The following is a 17334-nucleotide window of genomic DNA, read 5'->3' as shown; positions in this document are numbered from 1 at the left end:
CTGTTCTGGGAAGAAAAATATGCACACATCTTTTAAATAAACCCACCCAAATGTGACATTTCTTCAGAAATTGTGGGTAATTTGAGATGGAGCTCACACAGGGTGTCCTTGCACTTAGAAGGGTTTGCGCCCACCGGTTGGTTTGGACGTGCACAGTCCTTGTGGATGCTGGGCACGGTGATGATCCACTGGATTTTGGGATGTTTGTTTCGATGGAAACAGCCAATTTGTCCAATTTTAGTCATGTTTGCTTTGAACTTCAACAGAAAAGGCTTCCTCTGATGTTTTCAGAGCCGCCATTCTCCCGTCTTGAGATGCTCAAATACCAATGAAAGTCCTAGAAATTAGAAAAGAAATAGAGGGAAAGTCAGGCTTCCATGTGCCTGTCAGTAAGTGAGAGGAAGGAGGGAAGGAAGGAGCGCTCGGTCATGGATCTGAGGGCTGAGTGTGGGCAGGATTGGGGTGCAGGTCTTTGCCTGCCCGCCTGCACAGTGCGCCTTCCCTCTCTTTGTCTCCGTTTCCATGTTTACAAACTGGTGATAACAGCGGTTCTCCCGTGACAGAAGTGTGTTAATTCACTCAGAAGTGGGGTTTATTCCTGTGTTGAAAGAGGCATTGGACGATAAAAAGCTACAGTTGTTTGGATAGATAGAAAAGTTCGGGTGGGATTTCCTTTCTTCCTCCTTTACGCTCTTCCTTCCACACCAGCGAAGTCTGTAGGTGAAAGCGGTCGTAAAAAATCACGTTTTGAAAGCTCTGTATTTACAGATCATTAAAGAGGACGGTGAGGTAGTGTTAGCTTAGCACTGCCAGCCCTGCTAATTCAGCCCATACAACATTGGCCCCACCGAACGGAGCTCCGGCTGGGAGGGCATTTATGGGACATCCCTATGGAGTGGTTCCTTAGTGGTATTAATGAAAGCTCTGATCTGGCTCCGTCCCATTTCCTGTTAATTTCATATCGCTTTTGTTGTTGGTTTCTGTTGATGCTTTAGGTGAGGTCTGTCACAAATCCTACACGCAGTTCTCCAACCTCTGCCGCCACAAGCGGATGCACGCGGACTGCCGCACGCAGATCAAGTGCAAGGACTGCGGGCAGATGTTCAGCACTACCTCCTCTCTCAACAAGCACCGGCGCTTCTGCGAGGGCAAGAACCATTACAACCCTGGGGGCATTTTTGCGCCGGGCCTCCCCTTAACGCCCACCTCCATGATGGACAAATCCAAGCCCTCTCCCAACCTCAACCACACCAGCTTGGGATTTAACGATTATTTTCCATCCCGTCCCCACCCGGGGGGTCTTCCATTCTCACCCGCCCCCCCAGCGTTCCCTGCCCTCACTCCGGGATTCCCGGGGATTTTCCCACCATCTCTGTACCCTCGGCCCCCCTTGTTACCACCCACACAGCTCCTCAAAAGTCCCCTCAACCACACCCAGGACGCAAAGCTTCCCAGCCCCCTCGGGAACCCTGCACTTCCCCTCATCTCTGCGGTGAGCAACAGCAACCAGGCCGCCTCGGCAGAGGAGAAATGCGAGAGCAGCCTGGAGAACTCCTACCTGGAGAAGCTAAAAGCCAGGAACAGCGACATGTCCGATGGCAGCGACTTCGAGGACGTCAACACGACCACGGGCACAGACCTGGATACCACCACTGGCACCGGCTCCGACCTGGACAGCGACGCAGAGAGCGACAGGGACAAAGCAAAAGATAAGAGCAAACAGATGGAGAGCAAGCCAGACTTTGTGAGCAGCTCTGTGTCGGCGAGCTCCACCAACAACACAAGCGAGATCCCTCTCTTCTATTCTCAGCATTCCTTCTTTCCTCCCCCAGAAGAGCACCTGCTGCCCACCACAGGAGCAGCTAATGACTCTATTAAGGCTATCGCCTCCATCGCAGAGAAGTATTTTGGGCCTGGCTTTATGGGGATGCAGGAGAAAAAGATGGGTTCGCTCCCGTATCATTCCATGTTTCCGTTTCAGTTCCTCCCCAATTTCCCCCACTCACTCTACCCGTTCACGGAGCGAACCCTCAATCACAACTTGCTGGTCAAGGCAGAACCAAAGTCACCCAGGGACCTCCACAAAGTGGGCAGCACCAGCTCGGAGTCGCCCTTCGATCTCACCACGAAGCCAAAAGAGATAAAGCCAATCCTGCCGCCGCCGAAGGTCCTGCCAGCCCCGTCCTCAGGGGAGGAACAGCCACTGGATCTGAGCATCGGCAACCGCATCCGAGCCAGTCAGAATGGAGGGAGAGAGCCACGGAAGAACCACATCTACGGGGAAAGGAAACTAATGGCAAGTGAAGTCTTACCCAAGATTTCCCAGTCTCAGCTGCCTCAGCAACCATCCCTGCATTATGCTAAGCCATCACCCTTTTTCATGGATCCCATCTACAGGTATTAACATACCCTGCCTTAATTGTTTCCTCTAATGAGCTGATTTTCTAGCTGGCGTCATCGCTCGAGGCGGATCTGGATGTGGGTTGTTCAGGAAGGGCAGCACATGTCTGATAGGGTCGGTGTGTCCATACAGCCTGACAGTGCTCGTCTGCCCTTCATCACAGCACGCCGAGTTTTCTGAACCGAAAGGGCTGAATAATGGAAAGGAGTGCTCGTAATCAATATGTATAAAGAACACATCCTTATTTTGATAAAGAAGAAACTCAACCTATTTAAGGACTCTCCCACGAGCCAATGCTAAGATGGCACTTCTGCTGGGGAAATTCCAGGGGTTTGATTTGATAAGAATGCAGAGTTCAGATGCCTCAGAGCCCGGGCTCTCATGGCTTGGGAATGAGTCAGGAGCCCTGGGAGTCTGCAAATGCAGCTCTCCCACTCACTTCTTTGATGGCCCTTTGTGAGCCACTTCACCTTTTTTTTTTTTTCCTCCCCACCTCCCTTTTTTCTTAATAATTCCTTCTTCAGTTCATAGGAACTGCTGTTGCAGACTCAGCCTTGTGAAACGTTTTTAAGGCTGGAGCAGCAACTACTGTGTAAATACACGGTAGAGTGCTATCTGGACTCTCCCTGAGGCATGTATTGTTCTTAAAAGATGTGCAGGGTTTTCCAGTTTCACTTTGCACAGAGGGTTTTGGGGGGGGGGGGTGTGATGCATTGTGTTGCTCCTACAGCAAGTTGTGCATGGGAAGGGGAGGAGGTGAAGTTATCCAAGTGCCAGTTGGACTTCCAGAAGGAGTGAATTCAGAAGGTGTAAAGGAGGGGTTTGTGTCTGTTGCTCCAGGGGAGTGGCTGGGAGCTTTTGAAGTTGAGCACAGCGGTGAGCCTGCAGGCAGCGCTGCCATCACTGCCCAGAGATGCACTTGTCACCTAGCAAATACCGTTTGCTGGTTCTTAGAAAGGAGGCAGCCCAAACCAGCTTCGTTCAGACAGTAACCTGGCTGTTAATTAATCCTCTCTTAGGACACACGAACTGCTTCATAGCCGCAGGTTTGACCCAATGGGCTCCATGTCTGATTGGGTGCTCAGCTCCTCAGACCAAGGGGTATTTCTGGAGTTAGTGTGAGCTGTGTGCTGCAGGGCTGCACAGAGCCCAGTGGTGCCCGGGCTGCTGGCAGGGATGGGCTGTGCTGCAGTCGTGGTTTCGTAGTGCTGGAAAGGCTCAGCGTCACCGCAGGGCTGTGGTGTCAGCACCGGGATGGGTTGTTGGAGCCTTCAAAGGGGTGGCTCGTGGCGAGGTGGGACAGCACCTATGTCACTGCCTTGCTGCTGCTGGATGGCTGATAACTGTGGGAAAAAATGATGTCAATGCGTAGCAGGGCCAAGGAGCTGTCAGCTGAGATGAGGATTAGTGAGCCCTCGGTGCCTGCTGTGCCAGCTCTCGGGGCTGATGCTGTCACAGCCTACATGCTGCCCACCCGTGATGGGAAGGGCTGCATCACGACCTGGGCTGTGTAACGTGGGCCCGGCGTGGGCATCTCCTGGGGAAGGAAGGAAGAGGGGCCGATGTACGTAGTCTGTTATTCATTGATGCAGGAAAAAACGTAGGGAGGCAAAAACTGGGAGCTGAGGAGGGTTGTGCCACCTCTGGAATGTTAAAACAACGCGGGCTGCAAAAGCAGCTGCCAATTAAAATAGCAGCCCAGGGAAAAGCGTAAAGGCCCAGAAGACAGATGGGAGGGAAGGACGGGGGCATCGCGCGTTGCATTCCATGGGACGCGTACGGTTTTAGTAATACATGAAAATAGAAAGTCCGTGGCAGGGCTGCTTGTGAATCAGCCTCCTGCTGCAGGGAGCCAAACAGCCGAGCGTCCAAGTCCCAGCTCGAAAAAAGATGGAAATATTTTGTTTCTAAACTTCTCTTTATCAGACTCTCTCACATCGTTTGGCTCCTTCCATTTTTCTCCCCAAGGCCACTTAAATCCTTGACATTTTCTCCTGGTGATATAATTTAATGCGGCCAGACAGCCTGAAATCAGGGCAGTTTTTAGCTCGGGCTCGTTAAGGTAACGTTCTCAGGCACTGGGCTGAGAAGATTGGCTTAACCCCACGGCACGGAATGGCCAACGGGTCGTGAGCACCCTTTGCTTATGTCAGGCAGAAAGTTGCTTGGGTTGTTGCAGCTCTGAGCGCACCGACTCACGTTCCTTGCAAAGCACAGTGATTATGGGTGCACTGCAAACCCAGCTCTGCTCCTTTCTTCTACCGAAGTAAAAAATAAATGCAGATTAAATGCAGTCCACTCAATAGCACTCTGCGTGACTCTTCTTTTAAACTCTTTGGTAATTTGAGCCATGCACCAATCAGCTGAAATGTGGCAAAACGGTTTGCTCTCATTTATGCTGGACTAACATAGGTAGAGGTAATGGAGGTGGACTCCATTCCAGGGACTCAGAGATGCAGCTGCCTTTGTTGGGGTTACTTTCATGCAGCTTTCCCCCACAGGGCATTGCAGATTCTCTTTCTGGGTGCTTCCACACCGTGGTTTTCCTGCAAGGAGAATTATCTGTGAAAGCAAAGGCAGTTTCCTCTAAAATAGGGTTGTTTCTGCAAAGTAAGGTGCTCAGGTGGGATATGCAAAGGGGCTGCAGTGCCATCAGAAGGGCTTGGGCTGCCGCCTGGCTTAGAAACCCCCAACCGCTGCCCAAAGGAGGGGCTCTGTTTTCCAGCGCCTGCTGTGGGTAACCCATGGGTCCTCATCAGTAGCATCCAACAGGAGGGGGGGAAAGACGTGTCAATAGGAGAACAGCCTCGTGGGTGTCGTTTAAATGTTCAGCTGTTCTTTTGCTGCCGTGCCCTGGAAGGTACGTAACCCTCTGTGTTGTTGTCCAGCAGGGTGGAGAAGCGGAAGGTGACAGACCCTGTGGGTGCCCTAAAGGAGAAGTACCTGCGACCCTCCCCGCTGCTATTCCACCCCCAGGTAAAGCACTACAGTAATAACTCAGTGCTGATTGAATGCCAAAGCTTTGCGACGGAGAAGTGCAAAGAGGTCACTCGCATCACATTCTTTTCACCCGAGCGTCCGACTCCGCAGTTTTCCAGCATTAATGCTTATCCTGTGATAGCTGAACACTCCCCAGAACGGTGTTACTCTGTGCTCGTGATTCCCTGCTGCTGCCCCATGTGCTGTCAGTGCCCCCAGCCATCCCTGTCCCCCTGCTGGGGGCCCATTCCTGTGCTCTTCGATGCATTCACATGCATTGTTCTTGTCCGATAGCCTTTCCCACCTTAGATTAATAACTTGCAGGTTTGTGAAAGCTGGATCCTGGTTGCTTTCACAGCTAAACTTAGTTCCTTCATTGTTTTGCATCAGCCCCTGAGTTTGGTTAATAACTTCCCCCGATTTTTCCTTCATGCAGGCTGGATAATGGTGACAGGCTGGCCAGGAACATCCTGTGTTTGTGTGAGTTAGAATGGTGGGGATATCTGCCTGTAAAGAATCTGATAGCAGGGAGGAGCTAATGCAGCAAGGAACCCAACGAGACGATGAGAAACGTGGGGGCCCCGGGCAGCAGCCGGCGTTGGGTGGAAGGCTGTTAACATTGTTCCTGAAATCCTGACCACGTCCTCTTCCCATGGCAATGAAAAGATGTGGAAGGTCTGGTTATCTCTGATGGCTTATCACGCGGAATAGCCCAAAATTTACAATCGCTCGAGCCCGAAACTTCCTGATAACTGAGTTTTAGGGAAGGAGGCTGCTGTGTAATGATCTCTTGGTCTCGAGAGTGGCTGTTCCCATGCTACAATCCCACCAGATATCCCAAGGACTGAAGGTGGATGAAGGCAGCTCGTTGGTCCAGGAATACGTGAGGTTTTTGCTTGCCGGATAGATCTCCATCCAGTGTTATTCTCCTTAGCACTGTAATTTCAGTACCTCTTGCTTCTTCATTGGAGCCAACATGCTGATAGTAGGTGTGTTGGAGGCCCCTCCCTGCGTGTGTCCCATTCAAAGCCCACGTCTGCTCTCAGTCCCTTCTGCTGTGCATAACTCCCCATCTCGCAGAGGGTCCTCGCTGCGATGCCAGCCAGCCAAGAGCCGTGGTACAGCATCACGAGATGCTCGCTTGCTTACATTGAATTCCAGGCAACTCTCAGTCCTTACCCAGTCGCAGACAGTCGGTGCGGTGCAGTGCTGTGAGTTATTCACACATTGTCTATTTCAAATGAAACTCCGGACAGCATAAATAAACGATGCAACTTTTTGATAACTTAATGGAGAAGCTTTTCTCACCTGTTAAGTTTCTTTTCTTCTCCCCATCCTTTTTTTTTTATTATTATAACCAGGCGGTTGTTCCCTAAATAGCAAAGTGCCTTTACCACTGGAGAGGCTATGGCCAGTGTTTAGAATTTTAAAATAAGCCTAGGGCTATCAAGCCAGCAAACATCTCTGACTAAGTGCCTAAAGAACAGGGCACAACAAAAGATATCTCCAGGTACTCCAGCAAAGGGCTGAGTGGCATAGCTCTGAAAGATCCGGATAGCATTTTAACGTGATGGTTTTGTTACATGACTGGCAGCTGGGGCAGAGCTTTTGCTGTAAATGATCAAGTAACCTTTTCAAGTGGCTGGCGCTAAGTATTACTTACTATTTATCATGGGCTGGGAGCCTCCAACTAAGGGGCTGCGGATCTATTATCGAGAAATGGGTTTTACTACTCCTCTTTTTTGCAGCTTATGAATGGTTGTCAGCCGTCCACAATGTATTCTTTGGTGATTAAGACAACTTTTTTTTTTTTCTTTTTTTTTTTTTTATAGTCATACATTTTAAACAATATCTTGGCTCTCTTCCCCCCCCCCCAACCTCCCCCCTCGAGCCCAGTTTAATAAAGTGTAAACGTGCAAAAGGTCAGCCCTTCCTGTACAATAGAGCATCTACTTTTGATATATGGCTTCCTACTGCCTTCCGCTGCTCGCCGTCTCCCTGCTCGCTGTCTGCCTCCATTCAGGCTCCCGCTGCCCCCATCCCTCCCTTCCCACTGATGTCATCCGCAGTAAGGAGGCAGCTTTATTGCTGCCTTGTTTGTTTTATCCCCGTTTGCAGCGTGGTATCTCAAAAGTGCTCTCAAGAGCGCTGGAGATGTCAGTGCAGCCCTCCGAGCTGCTGTTCTCCCTTGGATTTGGGTTTCCTGTTTTGCTTCAATGAAAGTAAAAGTGGGTTTTGGTTGGCTTTTTTTTTTTTTCTTTAGGCAGGACTTTTGTGCACAGCTTTTGCTTTCCCGCTCTCTTCTGTCCTTTTGGTGCTTTCCCCTTTTTCCCATCTCTCCAGGTTTCTCCCTGTTTCTGGTGCTCTCCCCCCGTGTTTCTGTGGCAGCTGTTGGGTCCCAGAACCCAAAGCTGTAGGGGAGCAGCAGCCTTTCCTCTGGGGCCACCCCCCCAGCCCTGCGTGCCTGCTGCTCCCACCCAAACAGGACTTGGAATCATGGAATCATAGAACAGAACCACAGTCTGCTGTTCCAGATGCAGACTGCAGTCCTCCCATAGCTGTAACTCACCCAACTGCTGCTCGCTTTTATTTCAGCTTGGCTGGACTCTCCTTTCCCTTCAGGAAGCTCAGCCACCTCCCACTCCTCCTTCCATCACCTTTACGGGCTCCTCAACCTTTCTGACATGTAATTAAAACGTCTCGGCCAGGCAAACTCTGCATGGCCCCGCTCCGTCCTCAGCCTGAGCTTCGCTGCAGGGCCCCTCTGCCTCCTGCCCAGCTCCCCTCGTTCCCCAGCCTCCCTGACACGAGGTCCTTCTGCTTACAGATGTCAGCCATAGAAACGATGACGGAGAAACTGGAGAGCTTTGCAGCCATGAAGGCGGACTCCGGCAGTTCCCTGCAGCCCCTTCCCCACCACCCCTTCAACTTCCGATCGCCACCACCCACACTGTCCGACCCCATCCTGAGGAAGGGCAAGGAGCGCTACACCTGCAGGTAAGGGAGCACAGCAACCCCACGTGGACATCCCCACCACCCCCACGGGGCTGGGAGGGAAAGCGAGGGGGCAGCGGAATTAGAGCGGGGCACGCCGATGACGAACGTGCTCTGAAATAGCTTGTTTTGTCTGGTGGAAAATGGGCATCCTCTGTTTGCTTTGTAATCCTGAGTAACCTCGGGAGCAGATCTGGAGATTCTCAAGCAAACAGGGCCCTTCCACGCCAAGTCTCTCGCGTGTGGTAGCCAATGCCACAGTTTGCAATGGAAAAGCAGCACAGTCTGAGTAAAGCAGTTTTAAAACCAGCAAGCACGGGGCTGCTCTTTGCAAAGACAGTTCTATCCACAGCAATGCTCGTGTACCAACTGCAGCTAAAAATGTGTGTGCCAGAGCATTGCCCTGAGGAGATGGGAGTCCACGCAAGCTCACACAGCTTTACCTACTTGCAGGTACATGTGATGGCTCTCCCTGCACCCTTCTCAGGGACACTGAGTGGATGCAGACTGTGATGCATCTGCAGCCTTCTGCTTTGCCTCAAAAGCTCTGTGCTCAGGCTTCAGCTGGGTGGTTAGAAACAGGAGGTTTCCCACTACAAGAGGGACTCGGCTTAGATTTAGGCACACGGTAGCCCATTACCATACGGATTTTCATTATTGATTAACGTTCACATTAACCATCCATCTTAAGGACATCCAAATGTCTCTGAAATTAAGAAACCCAACTCGTATTTCCTTCTGCAGCGTCAAGCATTGGGCTGCCCAGACACGGAACACAGCTTTTCCTCCCGAGTATTTTATTTCCCAATTAACATCTTTATTTATATTTCCCTTCCTTTTGAGTTTGCTATGAGTCAGATTTACTATTGGAACGCGGTTCCTTCTCCTATTTTATTTCCTACTGCTGCATTTCCTTATTCTAAGCAGACTGTCAGACTCACAGCAGTATATCCTGGTAACAGCAATGCAAGGCTGCAGCATTTATCTGCAGGCGAATTCAATGAGTTCTGAGGATAATCAAGTAGGTTCTGTATAAGTGACCAACAGGGAACGGAGGAGAGGTCTATTAAAATCTCAGGTGATTGGCAACACGAGTGGGCAGCGCTGGGCCTCCCCTCAGAGGAGGTGCTGTTCATGCACTGACTTTGCTCTTGCCATCCCAGGTACTGTGGGAAGATCTTCCCTCGCTCAGCCAACCTGACGAGGCATCTGCGGACGCACACCGGAGAGCAGCCCTACAGGTGATGCTACCCCCAGTAATCCCCTTCCCCAGCGTGCCCCCCTCACTCACCACTCTGTGTTGGTGTTTTTCTTCCCTTTCTGTAAAGCCGTGCCAATGTAATACTGGGGTCCCATAGTGTTACATGCTGTGATTCATCGGACTGTATGTTGTGCGTACCAGCCAAAAATAATCCAGCCTGGCAGCCTGGAGATAGGCACTTAGCTTATATTTAGATGTATGCTGGCAAAGGAGCGGTCTGATTTCCAATGTTGTTTCACACTCACGTTAACCATTCGTCTCAAGGACAGCTGAAGGTGCTGAATGTCTCTGCAAACCAGGCTGGTTTTTAAGGGCTTGCCAGGAAAGGAACTGCTGGAGCTGGCTGGATTCCTTTCTTCTTTCCCTAATGCGTGTCGGAGATGCCTGGAGTTGTGGATCAAAACAAAAAGGCACTGAGCTCCCCCAAAGGGAGTCCTGTTCACCTCAGCCTTTCATATTTCAATGCGGCTCATGAGGAAATGGATGTATGGAGGTGTGTGTAGAGATCTGGAGCAGCATCTGTCACGGAGTTGCTTTGCTCCGTGTTTTCTCTGACTGTTTTGCAGTCAGCTTCAAAACAAAGAAGAGACTTAGGCAGAAAGATGCTTTGATTGCTTTCTTTTTAGGATGCGTATCTGTATTTGTTTGGCAGAACTGAATGAGTGATGAATTGAGAGCTCACTTAAAACCAAGCCGTAACGCGAGTCGGTGTTGTGCACGCCATCAAACAGCAGCAACAACTGAAGCCATTTCAGTCTGGGTGGTGATGTGGTGGGATTTCCACACGCAGGCCTAAGTTCACAGCAAAGCTGATGTTGTGGTTATCAGAGAAGGAGAAACACAATCAAATCTATGGGCAGCGAAGGGCCATCTGCTCCAATGCGTGGCATTTCCATGCCTGGTTTTACTGAAGAGGCCACTTTCTTCCACTCTGCGACCCGCGGTGCGTTCAGAGCCGTTTTGTTTTCCATACAGACACGTGGAGGACTTTGAGTGTAGACATGAGGCAAATCAGAATCCAAAGACCCCCTCTCCAAAGCAGACGTATATTTTGGAAGCGTTCCCTTTGAGCTCTCAGTTGTGCTGTTTGATATGCTTTGAATGAATGCTGCGCATTCACCACGTGGCCCCAGCTGAGTCAAACCCTCCCGGTTACTCAGAGATTCAGTGCTGTTTTCTTCCAAAAAAGGAGACCTTGGACTCAACAAAGGTTAGCAAAACACGCGCCGTGTTTCATCTGCTCTTCTCCCAGAAAATGGCCCTTGTGTGGGGTTTTTCCTGCAGTAGAATGCTGACTTCTGGACAGTGTTGCATTGTAACAGCACTCCTGAGAGTCTATGCGACGTGTACAGAAGGGCTTAACTATCTTTGATTTTCCTCTGCTCTCAGAGAACCAAGGCTTCCACCTTTAGCTTGCTTTAAAGTGCCAACATCCTGCAGGTAGAAGCTGGCTGGGGATCCTCTGTGTGTTATCTTGGAACTTTTTATGTTTAAATGCTTGGTTCCCAACCCTTCCGTGTTCCTTTGGAAGTTGCTTTTGCTTCCTCAGTGCCTATGATGAGGATATGAGGTAGGAACGGATAGCACGTGGCACTATGGATGTTAATTCCTTCTGGAAAGGGGCAGTGCTGCGTACCAGAGTAATGTACCATGTAATGCTCTGTGCTTCCTAAAAATCAGACTTGAAACAGCATCAGGACAGCATGCAGAACTAAGCAGAACACACAGGCTGCATGCAGCCCAGCCTGGCTGCTGGCTTCAGCACGGCTCTCCTCTCGCATCCCTCCAGGATGCCCTCTAATTGATTCTTGAATTACCCCCCCCGTCCTCAGGCACTGCCCATAAAGATGTGCTTCCCGACGTCTGTTTTGAGTGCGTTTTGCTTTGATTTCCTTTCAGACCCCCCATGTGCTGTTATCTGCACTGAGCTGAAGCTCACACGTAACGCCGACGTCCACCGCGGCACTGCAGATCGCGCACAGCTCCGCTCTCATTTTCATTCACAAAGCAAATACGGCTCCTTTTTGAGCTCCCCTCTTCCCTGTGTTTAAGTTGGTCCTTCCGTCCAGGTCGTTTATTTAGATTAAAACCAGCAGAGATCCAAGCACCGACCCCTCCAGGACCGCAAATAACGCCGCCCGTCGCCCTCATCCCAGCGCTCAGACATTGGGTGTTGCTCCTTTGCCACTGCCCCTCTGGTTCCTATTTTTTTAACAAGCTCTTTATCCCCTCTCCCTGCATCCGAGCCTTCATCCGCATTGCTCAGAGTTAAGGCGAGGAGCTGTCAGAGGGAGCTTTTCAAAGACTTCCTGCACATCTAAATAAATGGGTGGCTGGGGGCCGGGGCGTTGGTGCCGTGCTCCTGGCAGTGCTGCTTTGAAGTGCCTGGAAATAGAGAGGGAGCTGATGGCACAGCACTGCTGGAACTCAGCTCCTGTTCTCCTATGGGACGTCGGGTGTTGGTCTGCTTGGGATGCTGCAGGCTGAAGCGTGGCAGCCCGAAGGGTCTGATGCTTTGGTTGCCAGCAGGGAGGGAGAGAAAGCTTTGGAAGCCCGAGAAAGCTGTGGTTTAACAAGAGATTTTGCTTTCTTCCTCGGTTAATCGTAAGGAGAGGTTCATGATTTGAAATATCCTAATATTTTTGCAGTGATTTAACAGTAGGAAATTCGGAGGTGGGTGTGGAGTCCATAAAGAAAAGAGAGAGAGTGTTTCATAAATGTATCTCTGCCATTCCCAAAAATAATATCAGTTTGGTTGCGGAGCCCAAATAAAAATCGCAGCTGTAGCACATCTGGAAGTGCTGCGTGTGTTTCCCAGCATGGGATTTTTACACTTGCGCCTTCTTCTTGCATTTGAATCTGCTGTGCTTGTAGGAAACCACACCACATCCTTACTGTCAAGGCAAATCCAGTTTGGTGCTTGAGTAAGGGAAGGGAAAAGCGTGGGAGAAGGGCACATGTGAGCCCGGAGCACCCGCAGCTTCGTGCTGGGAGCTGTTGTGGTGTGGTTTGGTGGGGTGCTTTTTTGCCCTTACGCGGAGCTGAAGGAAGAGGATCCTGTTGGGATGAGAGGGGTTTAGGAACGGTTGTGCTTTGTCCTGTAAGTGCACGGGGTTGGCAGGGCTCTGCAGAGAAGGGTTCTGCTTCCTGTGGGCTTTGGGAGCACAGCCGTGAGGAAAGCGCCTTTGTTGGGGTAGAGGTGATGTCCTGAAAGAGGGATCTGACCGGGCTGGTTTGGAGGAGTTTGGCTTTCCACCTTTGGTCCTGGAGCTCCTCTCTGCGGCTCAAAGCCGCCCTCTGCAGTCGTGCTCTGCCCACAGAGCTCAGAGCATCATCCAGAGGGGATGGTAGCTATGGCCCAGCGTCCGGTGCATGTGCCATGGCTCCTGCAGAGGGGTTATTCAGAGAGGAACCTTTCTTCACTCAGCAATTCCCCCGAACACCCTGGCTTGGCTCCGTGCATTGCACATAGTTCAATGCAAACCAGATATTCGCTCCACGGGACTGAATCTGACACAGTTTGGAAGCTCCGGTGTATTTCTTGGGAGCTGTTGTGCTATGATAGCAGCCATAATGATCTTTAAGGCTCTGCTGCCTGCATCTTGAGGAATTTCATGAATAAATGTAGGGTTTTCCATATGTCCGCATAAGCGTGTCATGGAGGGATGTGCTTGATAGTAACGATGGTATGGTTTTAATCTCCCTTCCTTCTTCTTTCTGCTCCCCCCATGCCAGATTTCACCTCCCCTGCCAAACATGAAACGAATTAATTCACCTTTTGTGGTTTTTTACATTCACGTGTGGGGGGAAAAAAAACAAACTAATTATTTTGTTTAAAATTCGTATTTGGACGGCTCGCTTCTTAATTAATCCTAATCCTTTCTTTGTGCTCCTTGAGTAACAATAACATCAGATTTGTCTGGGATGATGAATGCCTTGTGCATTCCAGCTCCTCAGCCGAGTAAAGATTTATAGACCCAACATTTTCTGGCAGTCAGATTTCTGTGTTGTTGTTTTTTTTTTCTCCCTCACGTTGGCATTTGCTTCTGTTTTTCAGGTGTAAATACTGTGACAGGTCATTCAGCATTTCCTCCAACCTCCAGCGGCACGTTCGGAACATCCATAACAAGGAGAAGCCATTCAAATGCCACCTGTGCAACCGGTGCTTTGGGCAGCAGACCAACCTGGACCGACATCTTAAGAAGCACGAGCACGAGAACGTTCCAGGTAGCAACCAGCGTGGCTATGGGAAAGCTATAGGCAAACAGCCAAGCGATGGATGGTGCTTCTGGAACTGTGTGTGCCACCCGTAAATGCTGAACGCCATCTGTTTTTCTCTGTAGTTGAAGTCTGGAAAACATAAGCTTCTGTAAAATAACCTTACCTTTGGTTTTCCTCTCAACGATAGCTTTGGCGGTGTCTGATTGTTTCTCCTGTTCTCTTTTCTTGTTCCCCCCACTCAGTGAGCCAGCACTCTGGAGTCATTACGAACCACCTTGGGACCAGTGCCTCTTCCCCCAACTCGGAGTCGGACAACCATGCACTTTTAGATGAGAAAGAGGATTCGTATTTCTCTGAAATCAGAAATTTTATTGCAAATAGTGAGATGAACCAAGCGTCAACGTTAGCAGATAAAAGGTAGACCGGCAAATGAAATGACCCGAATGCACGCGTTGTTAGCGTGGTTCAAAGACCAGTCAGCCCCTGTCCTGCAGTGTCTGATTTAAGACCCTCAGAAGAGAGAAGTGTAGTGGTTTGGAATGGAGAACACCATCAGCTTCAAGTGCTAAGCCCTGTGTTAAGCCTTTGCAGATGACCTGGGTTAGGAGTAAGTGGCAAGGCCTGGGACCTGGGAGACATCTTGAGTTTCACCTTCGTTTTATAAGCTTCATTTTGACACAAGAGGATTAAATCTGCCCACAAACCCAGCTGTGAGGAAGCTTCCTCAAATGGAGGTTGTATGGAGAGGAGGAGGAGAGCCCTGTGCCCCATAGATGTTATATTCTGAGAGGTGGAAAAGCATCGTTTAAATCCAGGCTAGACAAAATGCTAGTTTGAAAAGCATTTGAGTTGGTGTATACCTGACGGGCTCGTTGTCCCCACAGGCACTGCAAAGGCTGATTTTTAACTGCCTAAAACACGTCAGTTTCCCTTTTCCTTGTAGTTTAAATAGTGTGTATGTGGACGTAGGTAACTCTCTGGGTATTTGCATTCATACACACGTATAAATTGAATACAGCCTTACATTACAGTGAGAATGCATGACTTATTCATTTGGTCTCTTTCCTTTTATTTCCTTCCCCTCTTGACCAAACACTGCAGGCCAGAAATGCAGGACATTGACAGCAACTCCCAGTGTCACGGCTTGGCAAATGAGAAAACGGAAGACGTGGATGATGAAGATGAAGAACTGGAAGAGGAGGATGACGACAGCCTGACAGGGAAGTCGCAGGATGAAACGGTGTCACCCACTGCAGAGCCCCGAGGAACGTACGAGGATGAAGAAGATGAGGAGCCCACATCTCTCACCATGAGCTTTGACCACACCCGAAGGTGAGGTGGGCCGTGCCCTTTGGGGTTCATTTGGGGGCCAGGCTTCTGACCCTGCGTCAGTGGTAGATTGTGAATGCGGCTGTTTTATTTCTCAAGCCATACGCCATGCCTCAGTTTGATTTAAGCACTCGCTTGACCGATTCCATTTTCACCATGGTGGGGGATACAGAACAAGTGGGCTGCAAGGAGGGTCTGTGATAAGATGGAGATCCAAGTCTCGAGGAGTTTGTGGCAGAACAGTTAGTCCAGAACAGAAAAGACCTTTTCCAGGGCACTGCAGTGCAGGGGGTAATGCCTGTCTTTAACACTCTGGTTGGGGCAAAGGGAGAGGCACATGTATGCAATCCGTGTTGCACCATGCTACTCGTTTTATTTGTAGCAAAACGCTGTTGACTTCAAGTTAAATCACCAGCAGTTAGGGAAAAGGTAAAGGTTTTCTTTTTTTTTCCCAGGGTCAAGTGATATTTAGACAACTTCACCATTAGGATTTGTTGCACCTGTATGGGCTTAGTGCTCCTTTTTCAGCTTCAGTTTCCCAACTGACATTGGTACCGAATATCCCAGGATGCAGAGCCTGCACCTTATTTAGTCTCTGTGCATCACTGCCTTCACTGCAACTCAGAGGAGACACAGCAGTGTTCTGTAGACACTGATCCAGTGCCAAACGTGTCCAGGAGTGGATAGCTGCTGGACACCTCCATGCAATAGAGCAGAGAGAGCTGTAGTCAGGCTGACTCACAAATCTCCATCACACTGATGCTTGTACGTGCATTATCACTCTCTCCACCTTCTCTTTGTGCCTTGCATTGTGTGTCATTCTCTGTCCGTGTCTGTCCATCTGTCTGCTCACGCATGTGGCTTGCGAGACCCCCATGTACGTGCATGCAGGATCTGGTTAGCACCACGCTAGTGTGTGAATGGTGCCATGAGCTAACAACAGGTCAACCCCTTCCCCTGGTCATTGGTACAGGTGTATTGAGGAGGACGAAGCCGGCTTGTTAGATTTGGAGCAGATGCCGAATTTTGGGAAGGGGCTGGATCTTCGCAAAGCAGCCGAGGAAGCATTTGAAGTTAAAGATGTGTTTAATTCCACCTTAGACTCTGAGACAATAAAACAGACTCTGTACAGGCAGGCTAAAAACCAGGTAGGTATATGCCAGAACATTTTACCTAGCTTGCTGCCAGCGCGTCCTATAGGGTTAGTGAGCAGCTGGCCTCCCTCAGCCGAGGTTTATTTTCCCTTCCCAGTGAGCAGGAATACTGATGGTAATGAGTGAATCATGTGGGAACTGTCTCGTTCAGATGGAGAAGGAAATGGAGTGGGCATCAGTTTTAGGTCACCCGATCAATTTATCATTAACCCTGTGTCGTGAGAACATGCTTATGTAGGACGGTAGTGGCATCTGTCTGTTTTTATCTGTCTGCATAAATGTGTTTTTTCCAACTGTTATTTATTTCTCCTTTGAGATGGTTCTTCAGTTGGTTCATACTGAGCAACTCAAGTTTAGTCCACAGAAACGGTAATGAAATGTCACTGTATTTGATTACAGAAAGTATAATAGACAGGAGTGTTGCCTTGACTTGCAGTCCCATAGGTCTCAAGAACTTCCTCACTTATCTCCCTGATTTCTAAAAGCAAAACACAAAATGAGCACTTGCTCTGTCAGCTCGAGCAGCTCAGGCCCAGCCAGAAGCCTCAAAGTGACCCCTCAGCACCCGCTGTAGTTTAGAGGAAGATCTGGAGGTATGGGGCACATCCAGTTGTGCTTTCTGCTCTTTCATTGCACCAAAATGTTCAGTCTGGTTTCATGAAGTTCATATCCTGATCCACGTGGAAGGACTCTCACAAAAGAACTGTTCAAGGAAGGTAGATCGCTGTACTGGGCAGGAGAGGTCATACTCAATGCCCCTATAATATTAAGCCTTTAAGAAGGGTCCTCCTAATTACTGCCCCGTGCAAGCTGCTTGCCTGACTCCTCTGTGTGCCCTGTTACTAATATGGCAAAGGTACTAACCATGTAGCAAAGCTTGCTCCTTTAACATTTGTCCTGCTTTGTTAGCTCTACCCAATGCTTGGCAGAGGTTTGTCCTTTGGGGCTGTTGTTCTTTTATGCAGTTTTAGAAGCTCGTGCGTCCTTACCACTTC

At 49.7% G+C, this 17334-nt stretch overlaps 1 protein-coding gene across 4 annotated transcripts in view; it reads left to right on the top strand.

Annotated features, from left to right (window-relative positions):
* Nucleotides 1–17334, top strand: part of PRDM16 (PR/SET domain 16) — a 398575-nt gene that overhangs the window by 376385 nt on the left and 4856 nt on the right. For 3 of the 4 annotated variants that reach the window (XM_004947378.5, XM_040651288.2, XM_417551.8), the window contains 8 exons: nucleotides 996–2397; nucleotides 5290–5377; nucleotides 8208–8377; nucleotides 9538–9615; nucleotides 13693–13862; nucleotides 14099–14273; nucleotides 14958–15188; nucleotides 16159–16333. In XM_004947378.5, coding sequence (XP_004947435.1) covers nucleotides 996–2397; nucleotides 5290–5377; nucleotides 8208–8377; nucleotides 9538–9615; nucleotides 13693–13862; nucleotides 14099–14273; nucleotides 14958–15188; nucleotides 16159–16333 — 2489 coding nt within the window. The remainder of the gene's footprint in view (nucleotides 1–995; nucleotides 2398–5289; nucleotides 5378–8207; nucleotides 8378–9537; nucleotides 9616–13692; nucleotides 13863–14098; nucleotides 14274–14957; nucleotides 15189–16158; nucleotides 16334–17334) is intronic. The other variant, XM_025142614.3, reaches the window with a different exon arrangement.

The sequence above is a fragment of the Gallus gallus genome, chromosome 21 (genome assembly GCF_016699485.2).
Source record: "Gallus gallus isolate bGalGal1 chromosome 21, bGalGal1.mat.broiler.GRCg7b, whole genome shotgun sequence".
Taxonomy (NCBI): domain Eukaryota; kingdom Metazoa; phylum Chordata; class Aves; order Galliformes; family Phasianidae; genus Gallus; species Gallus gallus.
The sequence above is the reverse complement of the archived record's forward strand: the minus strand, read 5'-3'. Positions and strand labels throughout refer to the sequence as shown.